Source organism: Ictalurus punctatus, chromosome 20 (genome assembly GCF_001660625.3).
Source record: "Ictalurus punctatus breed USDA103 chromosome 20, Coco_2.0, whole genome shotgun sequence".
Lineage (NCBI taxonomy): Eukaryota > Metazoa > Chordata > Actinopteri > Siluriformes > Ictaluridae > Ictalurus > Ictalurus punctatus.
In genome coordinates this window covers 19,903,387-19,924,214 of record NC_030435.2, presented here as the reverse complement: position 1 = coordinate 19,924,214, position 20,828 = coordinate 19,903,387, and the positions used below count along the sequence as shown (strand labels likewise).

The window sequence follows — 20,828 nt, the reverse complement described above, 5'->3', positions numbered from 1 at the left end:
ATAAAATTATAACATTTAAACCTACTAGGTACAGTAAGGTATAAAAAAGAAACACTTTTGAAAAACTCAGTGTCTACTTTCATATGAGGCATTAAGCACTACTGTGGAGTGTGGCATCAGAAATAAATTCAATGCTGAACACAGGCACCCCCCAAAACAGGTGGAAATTATTATTATTATTATTATTATTATTAGTTTTGTCTCTGGTAAAAAGAGATTAAAATGTTGTGGGAATGTTATACCACTACATGGCCTCCAGTTAATCATTTGGCAGGGATAGGTGAAAATTTTGTCTATTTGCTTTATAGCTATAACTAATGCTATGTCCATACTCCAGCATGTCTTTATGCATCATTCCAAGATTGAAGTGTAATATTATCAGTCATCTTCATGCTTAGCTTCCTGTTCTAATTCAGTTGATTTCTATGCTTCTGTCTGATGCCGGTCACTTAGTAGTAGTAGTAAAAAAAAAAAACAGGTATCGGAAAAGAAAAATCTCTAACACATACTGTTCTGTATGTGCTCATCGGTGCATAAACATGCACATCATAGGTCGGATTTGACTTGTAGCACTCCTAGTGAAGGTGAAGTTGTTAGAATGACAAAGTCTGCATTCTGCATGAGAGAATAAGCAGCTGGGCCTGATCGCCCCAGCAAGCAGCAGCCTGCAGGAAAACAGCTTGGCTCTGCACTCGGCTCATGAGAGGTGACACGGGCGCTTTCCAGCCCATTAGCCAATGAGGGGAGAATGAGGCTGAGCGAGCAGGTGGAGCGTGTGTGAAGGCAGCAGTCAGGGGAGGACGGCCCAAGCTGGGAGAAAATCTGCTCACAGTAAACAGCGTAAATGACAGTTCAACTCAGTCAACGTCAGGCCTCAGTGGTGAAACTATTCGTTTTGTATTAATGGCAGAAGTCCTAGGAGGCTGTGTGGGGAAAATGGGGTCTGTAATGTGTGTGTGTGTGTGTGTGTGTGTGTGTGTGTGTGTGTGTGTGTGTGTGTGTGTGTCATTCACTAGACATACTGTATGATTCAAAGGGTTCTTCAGGGATAGCTAGTGGCTCTTTGCTTCCTGAAGAAGTTGTAATTGGGAGCCTTCCTGATAACAAAACACTCTGTTGTAAGATTCTACACAGAACATTTAAGGGTTTCACCAGAAGCACAAACAAAACCTTTTTTTTTTACAGTTCTAGCTTGACCTTTAAAAAAATAAAATAAAAAAATACCAGTGTGAATTAATGGATCATGTGCCAAAATTCTAATGAGGCAAGAAATAAAACCCTATGTAAAGAGTTGTTGTAATTTCATTCATTCATTCATTCATCTTAGTGACCACTTTATCCTGGTCGGAGTTGCGGTGGATCTGGAGCAGAATACACCCTGGCTGGGATGCCTGTCCATCTCAGTGCACCATGCACACACAAATCCATAGTTATTCACATGGGTGGGGGTGATGAGTAAGGGGTGATTTAGCATAGCCAATCCAATGGGAGGAAAGCGGAGAACCCAGAGAAAACCTGCAAAGACATGTAGACAGTAACAGAAACATGATATAGATGCAACATGTACATTCCACTCTTAGTGAAAAGGATTCCTGAAGGCATCTTTGTCTAGTTAAGGATTCTTTACTTCCTAAAGAGGTTTTTCTTACAGCACTGTTTGACAGGAAAACCCTCCGTTGTACAGATCTACATAGAATATTTCAAGGTTCTCCCAGAGGGATAACTGAGGAACTCTTTAGAGTTTTAGATTTAACCTTTTTTTCTAACCTACATAGTCTCTTAGAAACAACAGGCGTGTGTGTGTGTGTGTGTGTGTGTGTGTGTGTGTGTGTGTGTGTGTGTGTGTGTGTGTGTGTGTGTGTGTGTGTGTGTGTGTGTGTGTGTGTGTGTGTTTGCAGAACCCAGTGGTCCAGGTCCCACAGCTGAGTGCAGACATCCCATAATAAATCCAGGGAGATGTCCTTCCAAAGGGACGAAGCCTGATGGAGGAGTATTGAACAGCAAACCACTTTAGCATGTCAAACCAGGCTGTGGAGAAAAGGACGTCCTGATGTTCCCCTTATTCCTCTAACCACTTATTTATTTATGCTACATAAACTCATATAGAATCCTTGTCTCTCATGCTTGTTATGAGCCTACTGTTTGTTGAAAGTCATTCCTATATTTTTCATTTCGGTAATATCGAACCCACATACAGCGCAGGCGATCCTAACACAGTCTGATAAACCTTCTGATTAACATGACTGATGTTCAGTACTAGGTTATTTTTAAGTACTAGATGATTTTTTTTTTTTTGGCCAGGTGATTTTCCAGGACCGACCTCATCTAGTAGATTTTCAGTTGTAGATGATTTTTCATTACTAGATGATTTTCAATACTACATGATTTTTCAGTACTAGATTATTTTTTAGTACTGGATGAATTGCCAGTACTAGAAGATTTTTCATTACTAGATGATTTTCAGTACTATATGAGTTTTAAGTACTATATAATATTTCAGTACTTGATTATTTTTCAGTACTAGTTGAATTTCCAGTACTAGATGATTTTTCATTGAGATGATTTTCAGTACTATATGAGTTACAGTACTAGATGAATTTTCAGAACTAAACCATTTTATGGTACTACAGTGGTGCTTGAAAGTTTGTGAAGCCTTTAGAATTTTCCGTATATCTGCATAAATATAACCTAAAACTTCATCAGATTTTTACACAAGTCCTAAAAGTAGATAAAGAGAACCATTTAACTCTAACTAAACGTTTGCGGTAACTGTTGATCAGTCCTGCACATCGGCTTGGAGGAATTTTAGCCCGTTCCTCAGTACAGAACAGCTTCAACTCTGGGATGTTGGTGGGTTTCCTCACATGAACTGCTTGCTTCAGGTCCCTCCACACCATTTGTATTGGATCAAGGTCAGGACTTTGACTTGGCCATTCCAAAACATTAACTTTATTCTTCTTTAAACACTCTCTGGTAGAACGATTTATGTGATTAGGGTCGTTGTCTTGCTGCATGATAAAATTTCTCTTGAGATTCAGATCACGGATAGATGTCCTGACATTTTCCTTTAGAGTTCGCTGGGATAATTCAGAATTCATTGTCCCGTCAATGATGGCCAGTCATCCTGCCCAGATGCAGCAAAACAGACCCAAACTACGATACTACCACCACCATGTTTCACAGATGGGAAAAGGTTCTTATGCTGGAATGCAGTGTTTTCTTTTCTCCAAACAGAATGCTTATCATTTAAACCAAAAATTCTATTTTGGTCACATCCATCCACAAAATATTTTTCCAGACTGCAGAAGGGCAGCAGTGTTCTCTTTGGAGAGCAGTAGTTTTCTCCTTGCAACCCGGTCATGCACACCATTGTTGTTCAGTGTTCTCCTGATGATGGACTCATGAACATTAACATTAGCCAATGTGAGAGAGGCCTTTAGTTACTTAGTTAAGTTACCCAGGGTTCCTTTGTGACCTCGTGGACTATTACACATCATGATCTTGGAGTGATCTTTGTTGGTCGACCACTCCTGAGGAGGGTAACAATGATCTTGAATTTCCTCCATTTGTACACAATCTGTCTGATTGTGGTTTGGTGGATTCCAACAACTCTTTTTCTGAGGTCCTCAGAAATCTCCTTTGTTCATGCCATGATACACTTCCACAATGTGTTGTGAAGATCAGACTCTGATAGATCCCTGTTCTTTAAGTGATTGAAAGCACCCGACTCTAACTTCACCTTCAAATTAACTGCTAATCCTAGAGGTTCACATACTTCTACCACTCACAGATAGGAAATAACGGATCATTTTCCTCAATAAATAAATGACCAACTGTAATATATATATTTTTTTATCTCATTTGTTTAACTGGGTTCTCCTTATCTACTTTTAGGATTTGTGTGAAAATCTGATGATGTTTTAAGTCATATTTAAGCAGCTATATAGAAAAATCGAAAGGGTTCACAAACGTTTAAGCACCACTGTAGCTGATTTTTCAGTACGCTTTGATTTTTCAGTACTAGATGTGTTTACAAAGTTTGCGCACCCTTAATGTACAATAAAGAAAACAATTAGTGTTATAGTGTTCCTTCATAATTATATTACAAAATAACAAAAATGGCCATGATTATGTTTTATACAAAATATATCAGTATCATTTTCTGAATGTGATATAAATATTCTCTAATAATATGCACAACCACGATTTGCTATCTAACTGCCTTCATCCCTTTTTTTAATATCCTCTGGGCAGCTTTTGAATTCTTTCTGACATAACTATTTGAACTCTGCTGGATATCGTACACTTCCTCCTTCAAATCAGGCGCAGCTTTAATGGGCCAAGCACCAAAGGCAGCAAGCACCATAGGCACCCCATTTCAATTGTATGTTTTCATCTTCCTCTTCTTCTTCTCTCTATTGTTATTACTATTTGGATTTGTTAAAGAGTAGTACATTTACATTTCTCTCTCCTAGAAACCCTGAGGAGTGAAAACATTTGCACTTGACTTGTTAACCATTAAGAAGGTCTCATGAACAGTGGTAGTACTGAGGCAATCAGTTTTATTGTTTGTCTGTTTCCAGTTTAATAAAGAACAAAACACAGCAACGAGAAGTCATAAGAACACCAAACAGTGGACACATTAAATATCTCAGAGACCAAATCCAACCCGTCGTCTCACACGCCATCCACACGTAGGTTCTCTGCAGTACATTCAGAAATATCTCCCAATTTAACCTGTTTTAAATGAATTTACTGCATGTAAGGAAAATTCCAGGAGGCAAGCTCGCTGAATGATAATTACGAAACCTCCGTCGGTTGGTACTGAGACATCTGTCTGAAATCCTACACACAGTTCATTAGGGAGAGTTTTTTTTTTTTTTTTTTTTTCAGATTGCGAGCTCTGAGGTCGGTACAAAGTATCTTTAAAACGAAAGTACAATAAGAGATCACGATGTACAAACCAAAAGTCAGTCAGAGGAATAAAACGCAACATGGAACAATAACAGCTATAATATGCGTCGGACTCTTTTTGTCTAACATGTACATGTTATAAAGAAACACACAGAATCCAAGTAAAAAGACAACAAGCTAATTTTCGAGAATAAGTCACACGTAGAGTTTATGAACAAATTCTTGGAAACAGAACATCCACAATGTGTTAGATTATGAAGTTACTATTGGATGAACGCTAATGTTATAATGTGTGGGTCTGAATTGGTTAATGCAGGTCTATAAATGGTGATGAACAGCAAAAAAAAAAAAAAAACAACAAAAAACAACCCGCAAACAAATAATTGACTATGCACCCATACACACACAGGTTAGCATGAACCCCAAAATTACGCACAACACACACTCGTACAAATTGGTGCATGCTAAAAGCAAACCATTAAAATCTCATACGAAAAAAAAAAAACAGATATAAAAGTGAAAAAAAGAGATTTTACCCCCTAATATTTCTTATTATGAGATTAGAATAACATTACGTCTCATTTACTAATTCGTAATTATTAAGAAAGCCTAGAAACAAATAAAAATAAATTAATTCGATTGGCAGATTTCTAGCACGTATTTATAGAAAGAGGCAAATTTATCTGCCGGAATTGTACCATTGTACCACAATTTCAAGCTTGATTAGTAAATATGGCTAGAAATGCCTTCAATAACCTTATAATTACTTATATTAATCTCATAATAAGAAACGTTCTATAAATTCACCAATATCTACGATGTTTTATTATCATTTTTTTGTTGCAGTAAGCATGGCCTTTTCACACTGGGTCTTCCTGCTTTAACAAGGTCTGGAATCACACACTCTTCCACTTCCAATTACACACTGCCTGAATCCCATATGGCTCAGTAATACGCATATGGTGCACCACGTAAGATGGGATGAGAAATGTGCCACTACACTCGGAATTTAAAATGTAAAAATCGAAAAAAAAAATTTGGACTGTTATGAGTATTTCAGAAACGGCTAGTCTCTTGGGATTTTCATGTACGACGGTCTGTAGAGTTTACATAGAATGGTGCAAAGAAACAAACAAAAAAACCATCCAGTCCAGCTAATGGAAATTCTGTAGGCGCAAACATCGTGTTAATGAGAGAGGTCATTGAGAGAGAATGGCCACACTGGTTTCAGCTGAAGCCCAGTTCACACTGCACATACACAGACCAACCCCCGAAAATCCCCGGCTTTTAAAAGTTGTTCACAGACATACATGGAGAAGCTATTATTTGATACAATGTGAGGAAATAAGGAGCCACCTGTGATTCAGCACGTGCTGCAGTGATCAAATAAGAAGACATCTTTTCTAAGAAAGCTTTCTTTTAACCTAAATCCATCTCACATCTCTGGAAAATCTGCTTTTGATGTACCTCGGATGTTAGCTTGCATCACGTCTATACTGTCAGATCAGACAACAGGGAATTAGTAAGAAATGTCTCAACATAGCTGCGCAAAATCGTGCCTTACTTCAGATGTAAACAATCCGCCAAGACATTTTAGATTAGTGCGCAGATTTTGTATGAGTACATGTACGAGGAGTATACGACCACTGCATGGTAGTGTATTGATAAGTAGTACCATTTATGTGTAAAGATTTTTTGTCAATATAAAATCAGAATTACTCAACCCAATACCTCCACTCATCCCCAAATCTATGACATGATTCTGGTCATAGCTTAAAACGGCTGAAAATGACATTTGAGTTCTTGATATCAGTTCACAGGACATATATGATGCCCGAAATAGGCACAAACCTACATTTTACCTTGACAAATAGGGCAAATTGATCCCCAGCGCCATCATTTGCATGATAGTCAGGACAACCTCCACATTTACCGCAATGGTGGTGGTGTCAGAAGGTCATACAGTGTCAAAAACCCCATGCAAACCACAAGTGGCCATAAGCGTCCACTACTTGTTAGCTACACTAGTCGCAGTGCAAAAACTAAAGAAGATTTTGCCTCATCAAGACTATTTGAGATAAATATATACAGTACAATTTCCCATTGTACAGGTGGTGGACAAATCATAAATTCAGTAGCTGGCGCACAAGGCAAGTGAAATGCTCAGGCTAGAATGTGATAACGTATGGTGAGCTAGTTATCTGGTTACGTGCATTAATACCTAGAGAAACAAACATGTAAAAGCTATTATTTGAGTCTTATTTTCTCTGTATATACCGACAGGAGCGTTAGCCTCGGCTAGTTGATTTACAGTGGGGTCCGAAAGTCTGCGAGCACTAGTGACAATGCTTCTAGTTTGCATTCTTTTCTAATTTAATCCAACAACTTTCATGACATATTATTGAGAATAACCCGAGTGAAAAGTTCCTTAGAGCTCCTCAGTATTTGACACGTGCCTTTTTGCTTTAACGGCTCGAGTGTGTACTCGAGCCGGCACGGACTCCACAAGTTTGTGCACAAGCATACGATCCATTTTGAGATCAGATCCATCGGAGTGTCGTCCGAACACGTGCTTCAGTAGAAGAGATTAGACGTGAGGAAAATCGGACCTTTTGTACAAAGAAGTTAACATGGTCAATAGCACACATTTGCTTACATTTAAATAGGGGATTAGAAATTGTGTAAAATCTTCCATCTTAAAATCTTCAAGATATTAAATGTGTACTTCTTTCAAAATTGTCAAACCTTCCAATTTTAAATAAATAATGATATAAAAATCCCAGATTTTCAATGTGGTCTCGGACTTTTGGACTCCACTGTATCCATCCTTGTTGCAGCTCTAGCACAATTTAAACACGTACTTTCTTTAACATCCTCGTTTTTTAATCATCTAGTAGTCTCACTGTTTTTGAGGAAAGAAACGACGTTCGCACAATGCTTCCGCTTCCAGCACCTTAGCACCGTTTTAACTACATAACTCAAAGGACGATCTCTCGTATCAGCCAAATAAACCAACGTTGCGGTATTATCCGCCTTTAACAGTAAAACAAAGTGCTACTTTATAAAATATGCACCAAGATATATTCATTAGATGTAATGTGCTAATCTGAACCGTCATTTTTTTTCTTTAAGCTAACGACTTTTTAATTAACACCGCAGTTGAAAGGAAGGGTGCTAAATACTCCGATTGCAGAAGAGTAACTTGTAATCATTTATTAATAGCGGTTCCTTTCTGTCTATTTTTTTGTGTGTGTTTGGAAATTTGACTGAAATCTAACACTCCTTCATCTGTTGTGAAAAAAAAAAAAAAAAAGAGTAAGAAATCTCTGAAACATCGTAATGCTCAGAGTTCTTCATGGAGGTGCTTTTCTTCTCTTTTTTTTTTTTTAAACTTTATACTTATGTAACCTTATACACATTGGTTCTTGTTACAAATTATGAATTAAAAGAAAAGCATTTATTGTGCCATACCAAGGACTGATTATTGTTTACTGTAATATATATTATCCAGGCATCACCGATAGAGTGATATGACAATGCGTCGTACTTTGGGAATTTTCGACGACATTCATTGAAGAATTTATTATTGCACTATAACGTGGATATACAGAACTCTAATCAAACAGATACTCAGCAAGACCTAGAAGAACATTCTGCCCCTACAACAATAATTATTACAAACGTCCTAGGAAGGTATGAACCTGCTTCAAACACACAAGGGTCATGACTTTAATTAGGAGAACATGACCTGCGATCATCATATCTGAGAACTTTAGTAAAGACCCACAACTAGGTTGTATATTAGAAGTCATTTTCCTTTTTTCGCGAGACGGCAATGAACATCGTAACTGAATCCGAAGCGAGGAAAACGCGTACAGAGAAAGGATGAGTCGAAACACATTCTTTTGCGTGAAGAGAAAGACTCTAGGAAAAGAGAACGAGTGAGGCGGAAAAAAATAGGCATGACCATTTCTGTCCTTGAAGGCCCTCTCGCTTCCGTCAAAGGAAGTAATATCGCACGGGGACCTGTGGGCGGACACCGGTGGATCTAGTCCCGCCCCCTGTGGCCAGAGCCGTGTCTGCGATGTCGCCGGTGCTCGTGGTGATATCTGTGATGTTGCCGGCGGTAACGGTGAGACCTCCGTGCTGGGGTGGGCGAGAGAGGTTAGAGAGAGAGAAAGAGAGAGGGAGGTGGTGAGTATTATGAGGTTAACGTGTAACTGTGTAGAAACTGAATAGAATTTCAGGGTATTTCAAAGTGCTTATGACACTTATAACTCATCTGCTGATTATGGTTTATACGAAATATTAACAAACAAACGAACAAAAAGGAATTGCTCAGGAAATATTACACTAAGAAGCGACAAGATTTCAGAGTAAATATTTATTACTGAATATTATGGCTGTCAGTTCCTAACGTTATCTATATGTAAGGAATATTTTTTATTCATTTACAGTTACACGTAACATCGTGGAACGTTCCGGAAACAAGTTAGTCCCTGACATCGTTTAGGGAGCTCTAAACAAATCTCGTTCCCTCACCAGCCTTTCTTTTGACGTTAACATGAGCGAGAGGACAAAAACAAAACAATAAAAAAAAAAAAACAACAATAACAACAACAACAAAAAACAGAAACTGAGATGTGCGAAGCCTTTCCCAAGTGGGAAAAATTACTGACTGTTCCGAAGCACTGACAGATTTTTCCTTCCAAAAAATGTCTTCTCAACAAAAAGCAGTTTGTCAAAGCAGTCTGTTGGAATGAATCTTTAAAGTCCCTCCAGGATTTCCCGATTTTCGCAATCGCAGAGATGAACGCAAAATCAAGGAATCTCAATATGCAATATTTGAACGAGTTCGCAATTTAAAAAAAAAAACACCGCGGATTTTCCGTAGATCTGGGCCGAGACGCATCGTGTGACATCATCATAACGTGCGTTCTTCGATTCACGTGCGTCGAACATGAGTACAGCGAAAAACGTCTCATTTACCAACAAACATCACTGCGAAAGACCGCGCACAAGAATTTCACGCGACTGCGATTTCGCCAATTCGAGTAGTTTCCCGCCAAAAAAAAAAAAAAGCACCAAAATCTTGCAAAATTACAATTTGGCTGCAACATTTACCAAAAAAACCTCAGAAATCCTGTACGGACTGTCTTTATAAGTAATTTAAAGTTGTATGTCAGTTGTCATAAAGTGCTCATGCACATATCTTTTAACCCTTAAGTAAAGTGTTACTCAAAATGTCAATCAATGAGAAATGAAACTTAAAACAATATTAATCTAGCCGTATTGCGCTCTCCCTCCGCCGCTTTGCACTGTTTTCTCGGACCTGCTGTATATCACTGATGATTAATAAACCTACTTGAAAACATTTGCAACCTTACCATCCTTTGTCCAGATGGAAGCATCTCTAAACTGCTAACGTACATTCGCCTCCTATGTGAGATCTGATCGTGACCGTACATGCTTAAACACGTCCGCCATCACGTCGCGTCCGCTCGGCTTTACTGTGTAAAACACGCTGGTGGCACTCACACTTGGTGCAGACGATCTTGGGTCTCTCCCAGGTGCCGTTGGGTCGGCAGCACACCGTTGGGACGTGTCTCTGGAAGAAGCCGTCTTCACACTGGTAACGCACCACTGAGTGGATGTCGTAGTGCGCCCGCCTCCGACCCACCAGATACGTGTTTCTTACAGCAGGAGGAGTGCCGCACATCACTGATAACACACACACACACACACACAGACGCACAAACAGACGCACAAATAGTGTGAACATACTTTAATTCACTATAATCACGTGTGGTTATAAGATTTGCATGTATGTAAATTTTTCTGGGCTTTTTAAACCAATTGGCAAGCTTAATTAAAGTGAATTAAGTGACAAATATTTGATATCATATGCGTGCTTTGTGCTTTTATTTGTTTTTTATTTTTAATAAATGTCCAAAGATTTCAAACAAACTTCTTTCACGTTGTCATCATTTGGTATTGTTTGTAGAATTTTGAGGAAAATAATGAATTTAATCCATTTTGGAATAAGGCTGTAACATGACAAAATGTGGAAGAAGTGAAGCGCTGTGAATATTTTCCGGATGCACTGTGTATACACATATATACGTATATTTAAACCTTAGTGCTGTTAAATTCTCTATTCTGATCATTGGTCATTATTTATAATATCTTATACATTCACGAATTCTCAACACATTGATTGAATTTAGTTTATCAATGAACAGATTTAAAAAATAACAATATGTGGTCATAGCTTATGTTCGAAGACATCATTGTGGATTTGACATTTATCAAATGTAATGTTGCTCCTTGGCGTTTTCTGGCGTGACACATGTCTTCGAATGACTTTAAGGAGCATCAAAAGCAAAGAAACAAGAGTCGCTCTGCTTTATCAGGCTTCGGTACTATTCGTTCGAAAGCAGGCGAAACTGTATTTGACTCTATTTCAATCAGTAATGTGAAGGAGAAAAGATTAAAAAATTGCATTTAAAAAAGTACACAAATGAATTTCCTAAATAAGACGATCTTAAAAAAATAATACATTTCTGCTAATTTTAATGCACGTTCATCATTTATTTGTCGAATTTAACCGGGGAAAAAACAAACAAACCCCAAAACAAAACCGCGACATTCCAGTCGATCCACTAGCACTACTTTGTTGCAACAGTCTCACAAGTTGACCGACTCGTCACACCTTGACTTAAATCAACTGGTGTAAATTCCAGAGCTTTATAAATCTGACACTTTAAACCTTACAGGAGGTTATGTTTACACTCAACAACTATGTGCTCAGGTCTAATGAAACAACAACTGAACTCTTATGTTATAAAAGTAGGTTTGGAGAAAGAAAAAAAAAAAAAAAAGAGTGAAGCATTTGACAACAGTATTATAGTAAGAGCACAGGGAAACTTGTCGTATAATGGATCACCAAAATGTTTGTTCCAAATATACACAGTACAATCCCAGTGGAACTTTTAAGAAGAAACTAGTTCAGCATGATCAGACAGTGTCTCACCTGTGCCCTTCTTGCAGATGTAGGGCAGGTTGTAGTTACAAGGCACGTCGTTCCACTTGCCGTCCTCACGAGAGATCATCACTACGCAATCTTCTCCACCTGCAAAGAAATTATCCGGCTGGTTCTCGCGCCAGTTCTCGTATACCTGTTACAGCAGAGAGACACAGACATCTACAGGTCAGAGAACACACCATGACTGGAAAGAGTTTAGAGAAGTCACTTAGAGGATGAGAGTGAGTAAACTCGCTACAAGTTATTTTGGGCGAATCTAGGAATTGGTCCATATAGGAGAGGTGAGAAACACAGGCAGGTAATGTCAAGGATAAGCTATATTTAGCATCAAAACAGGCAAAAACAACAAAACTAGGAAACCCAAGCTTGGGCTTAAGGTTAAGGTTAAGACTTCGCCATGATACATTAGTACACCATCGTATACCGAGACAAACTAATCAAGAATTTAACAAAGAACAGGTGAACACAAGCAGGTAACAAATCAATGACAGGACTGGGGTAGAGACAGGACTAGATCAAAAACCAAAACAAACCAAAGTACTTGGCTTTCATCGCTATGGGAACTGCAACATGAAGGGGGGAACTGTGACAGTGAGAGCGAGCATAGACAAATTAGACTCTCACTGCTCAGAGTGAGAATGGAAAAACTAGACTCTGATCAGCGTGGGCATGGTAAAATCAGAGTCTGATTGGTAAGAATGTGCATGGAAAAATCAGACTCTGATTGGTTAGAATGTGCATGGAAAAATCAGAGTCTGGTTGGTTAGAATGTGCATGGAAAAATCAGACTCTGATTGGTTAGAATGTGCATGGAAAAATCAGAGTCTGATTGGTAAGAATGTGCATGGAAAAAATCAGACTCTGATTGGTTAGAATGTGCATGGAAAAAATCAGAGTCTGATTGGTAAGAATGTGCATGGAAAAATCAGACTCTGATTGGTAAGAATGTGCATGGAAAAATCAGAGTCTGATTGGTAAGAATGTGCATGGAAAAATCAGAGTCTGATTGGTAAGAATGTGCATGGAAAAATCAGACTCTGGTTAGAATGTGCATGGAAAAATCAGACTCTGGTTAGAATGTGCATGGAAAAATCAGAATCTGATTGGTTAGAATGTGCATGGAAAAATCAGACTCTGATTGGTTAGAATGTGCATGGAAAAATCAGAGTCTGATTGGTTAGAATGTGCATGGACAAATCAGAGTCTGATTGGTTAGAATGTGCATGGACAAATCAGTGTCTGATCGGTTAGAATGTGCACGGAAAAATCAGTGTCTGATTGGTGGTTAGAATGTGCACGGAAAAATCAGTGTCTGATTGGTTAGAATGTGCATGGACAAATCAGTGTCTGATTGGTCAAAGCAAGTCAGATAAGCTCAGAGTCTGATTGGTCAAAGTGGCTCAATACAAGTCAGAGTGGCTCAAGGGAGATCAGCCTGTAATAGATCAGAATGAGTTACGAAAGATCCCACTCTAATTGGTCAGAATAACTCAGGAGAGATCAGACTGACTTGTGAGCATGGTTCAGGTTCAGTCAGATTCTACTGAATAAATTCTGCTAAAGTTAAAAGCGCTAGCTCGTTCAGGCAGCACTCACCAGGTCCACGTTGTCAGTCCATTGGAAATCTTCCTCCACTGTTCTGTCATTCAGCCCAATCCATACATTATCATGGCCCAGTCCTGCCAGATGGCGATCAACATGTTAGCCACCATTAACCACCGCAATAATCCAAAAAATCTGCAGGCTATAACCAAAAGGATGCTAGCTTCAAAGGTTACATTCGATTTGTTATTTTTTTCTAGACTAAAGGCAGCATCACAAACTCATACATTAAACCAAAGCAGCAGTAAATAGAATGCTTTCTGCACTGACTCACCGTTGAGGAAGTCCTGCTCCATGCTGGAGGTGACGCTGGTCAGATGGCCGCTGAGCTCTCTGCAGTCCTTCTCAGCATCCTCCCAGGTGTGCCGGCGGGTGAAGAGCTTGTAGCAGTGACCATGGAACTTCTTCCAGCCGTGGTCACAACCCTCAGTGTCTACAGAGAGACAAACCCAGAGGTAGAGACAGAGAGAGAGGTTTACACTACAGGATAATGTTGTTGAGCGCACAGTGTTGTTCCACTGCATGATCAACAACAAGAACAGATTCGATCCACTAGAACAATCTAGAACAATCTCAATGGCAAGAGTAACAGTATTTTACTCTTGAATCTGTACGTTTGGGAAAGTGAACGAGTTTTAAACCATTTTAATGAAAATATGCAAGAACAACAACAACATTGTAACAGCATTATCACTACACTAACCACGTTTCTAGAGTCAGACTCCCATGAAAAGGGAAAAGATAAGTATTTCTGTATATTCTCAAGCATTGGTGCTGTAAAGATCTTTATGTTGGTCTAATTTCTGGGAAAATGGTTTGTTCAACCTGAGCCGAAAATGTCACGGTGTTGCTTCTCACATCATGATTCTAATATTGTTTTTCTAATTCAGTGTTCGTGTGCATGATGCTCTACAGTTGAGGTCATAAATTTATATACGCCTTGCAGAATCTGCTAAATGTTCATCATTTAAAAAAACCCCAAAAAAACACAAGAGGATTCATGAAAATGGCATTTTGCTTTTTTATTTAGTACAACCCTGAATAAGCTATTTCACACAACAGATATTTACATACAGTCTGTTGTTATTTTGTCTTCTGGAAAAACATATAAATATCTTATGTAGCTTTTGAAGCGCAGTATTAAATGAAAAAAAAAGGAAGATCTTTAAACAAAATAATCATTTTACACCAATCATCCTGTTCAAAAGTCCAAAAACTACCAAAAGCATACAACTGGAACATTTGGAACCATTAGATGCTCCTGCTGCTTGATTCCAGATCATTTCTACTGCTGGGACTCATCTTGCCTTCCGGTCCTGCCTGATTCATCCCGATGCTGTACTTCTGCCTGGAGCTTCTGAACTTCTGCTGCTGTGGATGGTCCCACGTGAAAACCCTCAACATTTTCGCTTCCCCAAAACAGTTCATTCCAAATCTCGCCCTTGCTTCAGTGGATAATCTCTTCTGCATACTGTAGATTCGTACCATTAGTACTATTTGTCTTTACTGTTCTACACTTGTTTACTCTAATGATTTATAATCCAACGATCCGGTGTCAACCAGAAGAGTTCCCGTTTGTGTCTTTTTCCTATCGAGGTTTCTTCCTCACGCCTACTGTAAAAAAAAAAAAAAAAAAAAAACTCCTCAAAAAAACTAAACCTGCTATATTGAATTGAATATTGGAGTTTTGCCAAATAGAAAAAGCACAATCCCATTTTCCTGGTGCTGAAAGATCCACGATGTCGTGTCTATAGATTTATAGAGCATTTGAATCTTTTTTTTTTCCAAATGTCACTGACTTAAGGGCATTCTAAAATTGTTCAGTCAAGTCAGGAACTTTTTAACGAGCCCGAGCCATGTTCTCGAACCGTTTTTAATATCCGAGTTCTGTATTGTCCGCGCAATAAATCTACTTATAAATGTGCTGACATAGATCAGTCACGCAACAGGGCTAATACGATTGCCATTGACAAAAATGCAGTTCCCTCACATTCCGCTTACTTTGCTGCCCTTTTTCTAATCAATCACCTTAACCGAGTTAGACCACGATGCCTTAACAGAGTAACAACAGGATGAAATGTTTGTGTGAAATTGTGTGTGTGCGCGTGACAGAGAGAGGAATACTGCGGATGTGTGCGTCAAACGCTAACACTCTGCAAGCTGGTTTCTGGTGCACACTATATTAGTGCAACACAGGACCTGCGATTAGAAGTGCACGGGGTGCTAATTAAGACCTTATCAGTACAAAGGCACGCTGCGAATGCTAATGAAGCCAGCGTGATTTTTGCTTCACCACCCTGATGCAGTTTGAGACTCTCACAAGGCTAACTCACACCACTGGACTCCCAGGTCACTATTTAATAATATTTGTTTAATGGCTATTTGTAGAGTAAAAACCTAGAATGCTACTGGAATAAGCGAAGGAATAAAACACGAGGTGGTGCGAAAGCGCTCAATGTGAAGGAGAGTTACTGTTACAACCCTAAAGTGGATTATTTTCCAATAACAGGATGTCCTGATGTGTTTTGTTCCTTAACAGTGACTACGTTTACGTGGACAGCAGTAATCTAATTATTGACCTTATTCTGAATAAGACAATACTGTGATTAAGGTGTTTACATGAGTTGCTTTTAGAATACTCCATTCATGTTCCCATTTTGCATGTTGTAGAACACAGAGCGATTAACGGCACACGTCATTACGTCCCAATTACGTCCACATTATCAAATAACGGCACATAACCTGTACTTTTTATCCATTTATAGTTGCGTTGAATCTAACTTTCCTGAAGACTTTCCTGCATCAGAACACTTAAAGCACTGACACTGGAGACTCCTTCGAAAAAAGCTTTTGTTTGCTCACCGAAGGCATCACCATATCGACGATTACACACGATATTAATCCATTTATGTACGTACAAGTCCCCGTAAATGAGTTGTTACTATAGAAACGCTAACGTGTTAGAACGAGCCCATTAAAATAAACCTATTTGAGCTGCCGTTATAGAACATTACTAAACACCTTCTGACCAATCAGATTCAAGAATTCAACAGAGCTGTGGTATAATACATTATAATCTTCTTTATCACTACAGAGAGCAGTTTATAGAGATTGTAAAACTTAATATCATAAGACCGCGCCCTTGTATGTGATCTCCATCAAACAGCCGCGGCGACTCTCTCCTGTTATCATCGTTATATCAGCTTTATCCCGTGCTGCAGCAGCTGCATTATTAGAATTCATAAATCATCATTAGCATGTGTGTGCATGTATATGTATATGTATATGTGGGTATATGTGCAGCCGGAGGACTCGAGGGTGAACGGGGTGAATTGTTGTGAGAGTGTAAAGCTGTTGAGATTAATGGCGGTGTGGGCTGCGGGGAGTGGAGATGAATGTCATGCAGACCACAGAGTCAGCCAGGCCTGTAACAGCCACGACCCTAGCGAGCTTTTCAGATTAATACTATCCCAGAAATGTTTTCATAATGCAGAGAAAGGGTATTAAATTCTGGATAATGCATTACCGTGCATCAACCCTATTGACTCATGCGAGGTGCTGTTAAGTGCAGTGGCCCAGAGGTGCACAAAACAACATTAGCCCAAATGAAACACTTCTGAGTGTGCTGCGTTTGAGGAAAATAATCATTTTATTTTTACACATGTTCAAATTATTCTTTTAACTGTGATTTAGAATATAGATGGGCAAGTCTGAGAGATTTCACTGTGCATTAAAGCTGCAAGGAGCATTTTCGGGGGCCAAGCTCCCAGACTCGGTGAGCTGCATGTTAACAGACAATTGTTGCCTAAGCAATCACAGTAAAGCAGAGCCATCCATAACTTTAAGCAAAAGCGATTCAAGAGTGATTTGTAGTTTCACTCGTGATGTGTGCGTTTTGGTGGAATTCTCTGACTGTAGGAGGAAAGGTCTAGATGAACAAATGGGCAGCACTACTGTTGTGACCTGTGGTGTTGTCTGTTGCTACTTTGACCTATGGTCGTGATTGCTAATATTCGGACCTTTTTTCTTCTTACAATTTCAAAACATCTACAGTAAATTACTTAGACGCCTGGATAAAGTATCTTAGGGAAGCCTGGCTTTTACATTTTGGACACACAGTTATGACCATAAATGTACTTCCAAATTAGGCTCAAATTTGACACGATGGTGGAGCTACAGCGTTGGCAGCACTGAGCCCAAATTTGGTCGGAATGTTCCTTAGCCCCTCTCCAATCAGTGTGCCAAATTTCACAACTTTTCACCAGACGGTTCTATGGGCTTCCATAGACACCCTAGCCAAAAGAAGAAGTAGTAGAAGCAGAAGATGAATGATAATAAGAAAAGGTAGAATAAATAAAAATATAACCTATGCACCTTTTGTGCTTGACCCCCTAAATATAAAGGGGGTCAAACTTTTTTTTTTAAAAATTAAATTAGCACTGAGATACATACATTTCTATGAAATATTTCTAACAATTTCTTTACAAAATCACTAAATAGTTCAACTGGAATTTACTGTTCAATCAAAAAAGATGATCAAACTGTTTTGTGCATCCCTTATCCGCTTATTATTATTATTATTATTATTATTATTCAAATTTTTTGCCCCCATTTTTCTTCCCTAATTTGGTCCCCTACCAGTTCTCTTCGACCATATCATTTGTATATCATAGCTTTAAGGCTAACACGTGCTTCTACCGAGACGCGTGAAACAACCCTCATGCTACGTCACAGGCTAGTGAAATGCTGCATCCCAACTCGCCTACTTACACTATGCACTAAAGGCATGTACTCTTCTTGTACACTGGAACGCATAACACACTTGGAGGAAAGTGCTATCTGCCCAATTCTGCATACATGAGCACACAGTTTCCCATGACTGGCTAGTGTTGCTGTGATTGACAGGGGAGCGAGAATATGACATCCCTCCCACCCAGAAAGCATGACCAGTTTTGCTCTCTTTGATTCCCGATCACGGATGGCTGGATGGCCATTACGGAACATTTTGTTTAGTTTTCATTACAAGCACTGACACTGACATTAATTTTAATCTCTAAATGTAACCTTTTTTCTCTTTTTTTTGGCATTTCGTCTCACTACGCTTGAGGAGATAGGAAAGGTTGTTTCATATCGCACACGCCAAGCCACCAAGGAGTGTCAATAGTTCACAAAGTACATAATTGCCTACAACTACCATGAGATCTGTGCATTGTACAGCCCTAAAAACACACCATGCTGGTGTATAAAGCAGATGGATAAAAGAATACCAAGAAAACATGCACATTTTCTGATTTGGGTATGTATAATAGAACCTTCATGGCGCTTTCTTATAAGTGTGACTGCATTGTTTTGTGTGTGTGTGTGTGTGTGTGTGTGTGTGTGTATTCAGCTCTGTTTACCTTTCTCACACATGTCTCCACTGTAGCTGGGCAAACACAAGCAAATGAAGGAGTCCACCTTATCGATGCAGGTTCCTCCATTCTCACATGGGTTGGACAGACAGTCATCTACATCTACAAGGAAACAGAAGTGTTAGTTATAACGTTAGTGTGTGTGTGTGTGTGTGTGTGTGTGTATCAGTACTGGGATCCTGTGGGAGAGAACAAAAAAAGCTGCAGACACAGGATGGTTTAACTGGAACAGTACACCATCTAGTTTGTTGGAAATCTGCAAAGATTGAGTTCATTTTCAATCCATCAATTTCCAGCATTTTCTGTACCGTTTATCCTACACAGGGTCTTGACAGGAAGCCTGGAGCCTATCCCAGGGAACTCGGGGACACCTTGGACTGGGTACCAACCCATCACAGGGCATAACTGCACACCCATTCACACACTACGGACAATTTGGAAATGCCAATCAGCCTACAATGCATGTCTTTGGACTGGGGGAGGAAACCGGAGGACCTCGAGGAAGCCCCGAAGCCCGGGGATAACATGGTGGATACAGGATTCAAACCCCCAACCCTGGAGGGTTAGCATTCCATGCTTCATATAGCCTAAAAGCGAGTAGAGTTGCATGAGGCAATTTTCAATAACATTGGATTCTATAACTTGGCGAGGAATCTCATCGCTTCAGGCTTGATATTTAAGTCCCGAAAAAATCGACTTGCCTCCTGATTCCTGTTTTTTCAGTTGATTGTGAACGAGATTTCTGATCAGCAGAACCATCCTTTCTTTCTTCCCAGAATTCATCTAATGATTCATTCATTAATGAATCCATCATTATCAACACATGCTGTAAACTTATTAAACTACTTATACCCCAAATAATAATCTACTATAGCTTTAATATACCTGGGGGAACTATACTGCTTTTCGAGAATAAAAAATCCATAAAAAAACCTAGTTGAGGATGTGAGATGCACTGAGCAAAAAAAAAAAAAAAAAAAAGCATGACACCAGGTTCTTTGGTTTAATTGACATTTTAGCCTAAAGAGCCAGTTTAATTAAACTTGTAGCCAGAATTAACACCTGTACCCAGATTGAATCAGTGAATTAATTATTCCCCAGTACAGTTCCAAGGCAATTATGTTGGCAAAGGCGCTTTCTGCTGCATGAATATGTCGCATAATAGCCTTCTGCAAGCTTGTTTAAACTGTCGTAGTGTTTCGCCCGAAGACACTTTAATTACAAAGCAAGCTGAAGTGAATGCCAACACAGACAGTGAGCCTTTGTGAAGCCCATAATGTAAAAATGCTCCCTTAGTTACGCTTCACGTCTTAATCACTGGCGTTGAAAGGTATAACAATGCTAGTAATGCCTTATTACATTCAAAACAATCATTTATTAGTTGTTTAGTTGGGGATTAAGGCAAAAAATAGCAGACAAATGACACACACACACACACACACACACGGTTGTCTTAGTATTCTGGTGAAGACCTTCTCGACACAAATCTGTTGTTGTTGTTTACCATGATGGCAGCTCCTGCAGGGGCAAATAATTTATCACATGATTGGAGGATATAAGAATGACTAGGCTACAGGTTCAATGCACTAATGCTACAGTCACCACCAACACAATTCACCCCACAACGGGGAATTTACGAGCCTCCTGCATCCCATCACTTTAACAGAGTGCCGCATTGGAAATGCCCACCAGCGAAGTGAACACAGCGACTTCCCAGAAGCTCCGGGCAGAAAGACAGATTTATAGCATCGATTGGTCTACTGCCAATCACAGAGAGAGTTTAAATCTCTGCTAAAGGCTGCCCGTCTGTCTGTCTATAAGAAAAGCAACGAGGGCTGCAGAGTATGGCTCTCATC

The 20,828-nt window shown here is 39.3% G+C and overlaps 1 protein-coding gene across 1 annotated transcript in view; it reads right to left on the bottom strand.

Annotated features, from left to right (window-relative positions):
• Window positions 1-4,542: 4,542 nt before the first annotated feature.
• The window catches only part of ncana (neurocan a), a 98,103-nt gene continuing 81,817 nt past the window's right edge, over window positions 4,543-20,828 (bottom strand). Inside the window, exons 10-15 of the mRNA XM_017495026.3 lie at window positions 18,961-19,074; window positions 13,836-13,994; window positions 13,556-13,638; window positions 11,948-12,092; window positions 10,453-10,635; window positions 4,543-9,060 (exon numbers count right to left, since the gene is read on the bottom strand). Of these exons, the coding sequence (XP_017350515.3) occupies window positions 8,963-9,060; window positions 10,453-10,635; window positions 11,948-12,092; window positions 13,556-13,638; window positions 13,836-13,994; window positions 18,961-19,074 (782 nt within the window). The 3' untranslated portion in view covers window positions 4,543-8,962. The remainder of the gene's footprint in view (window positions 9,061-10,452; window positions 10,636-11,947; window positions 12,093-13,555; window positions 13,639-13,835; window positions 13,995-18,960; window positions 19,075-20,828) is intronic.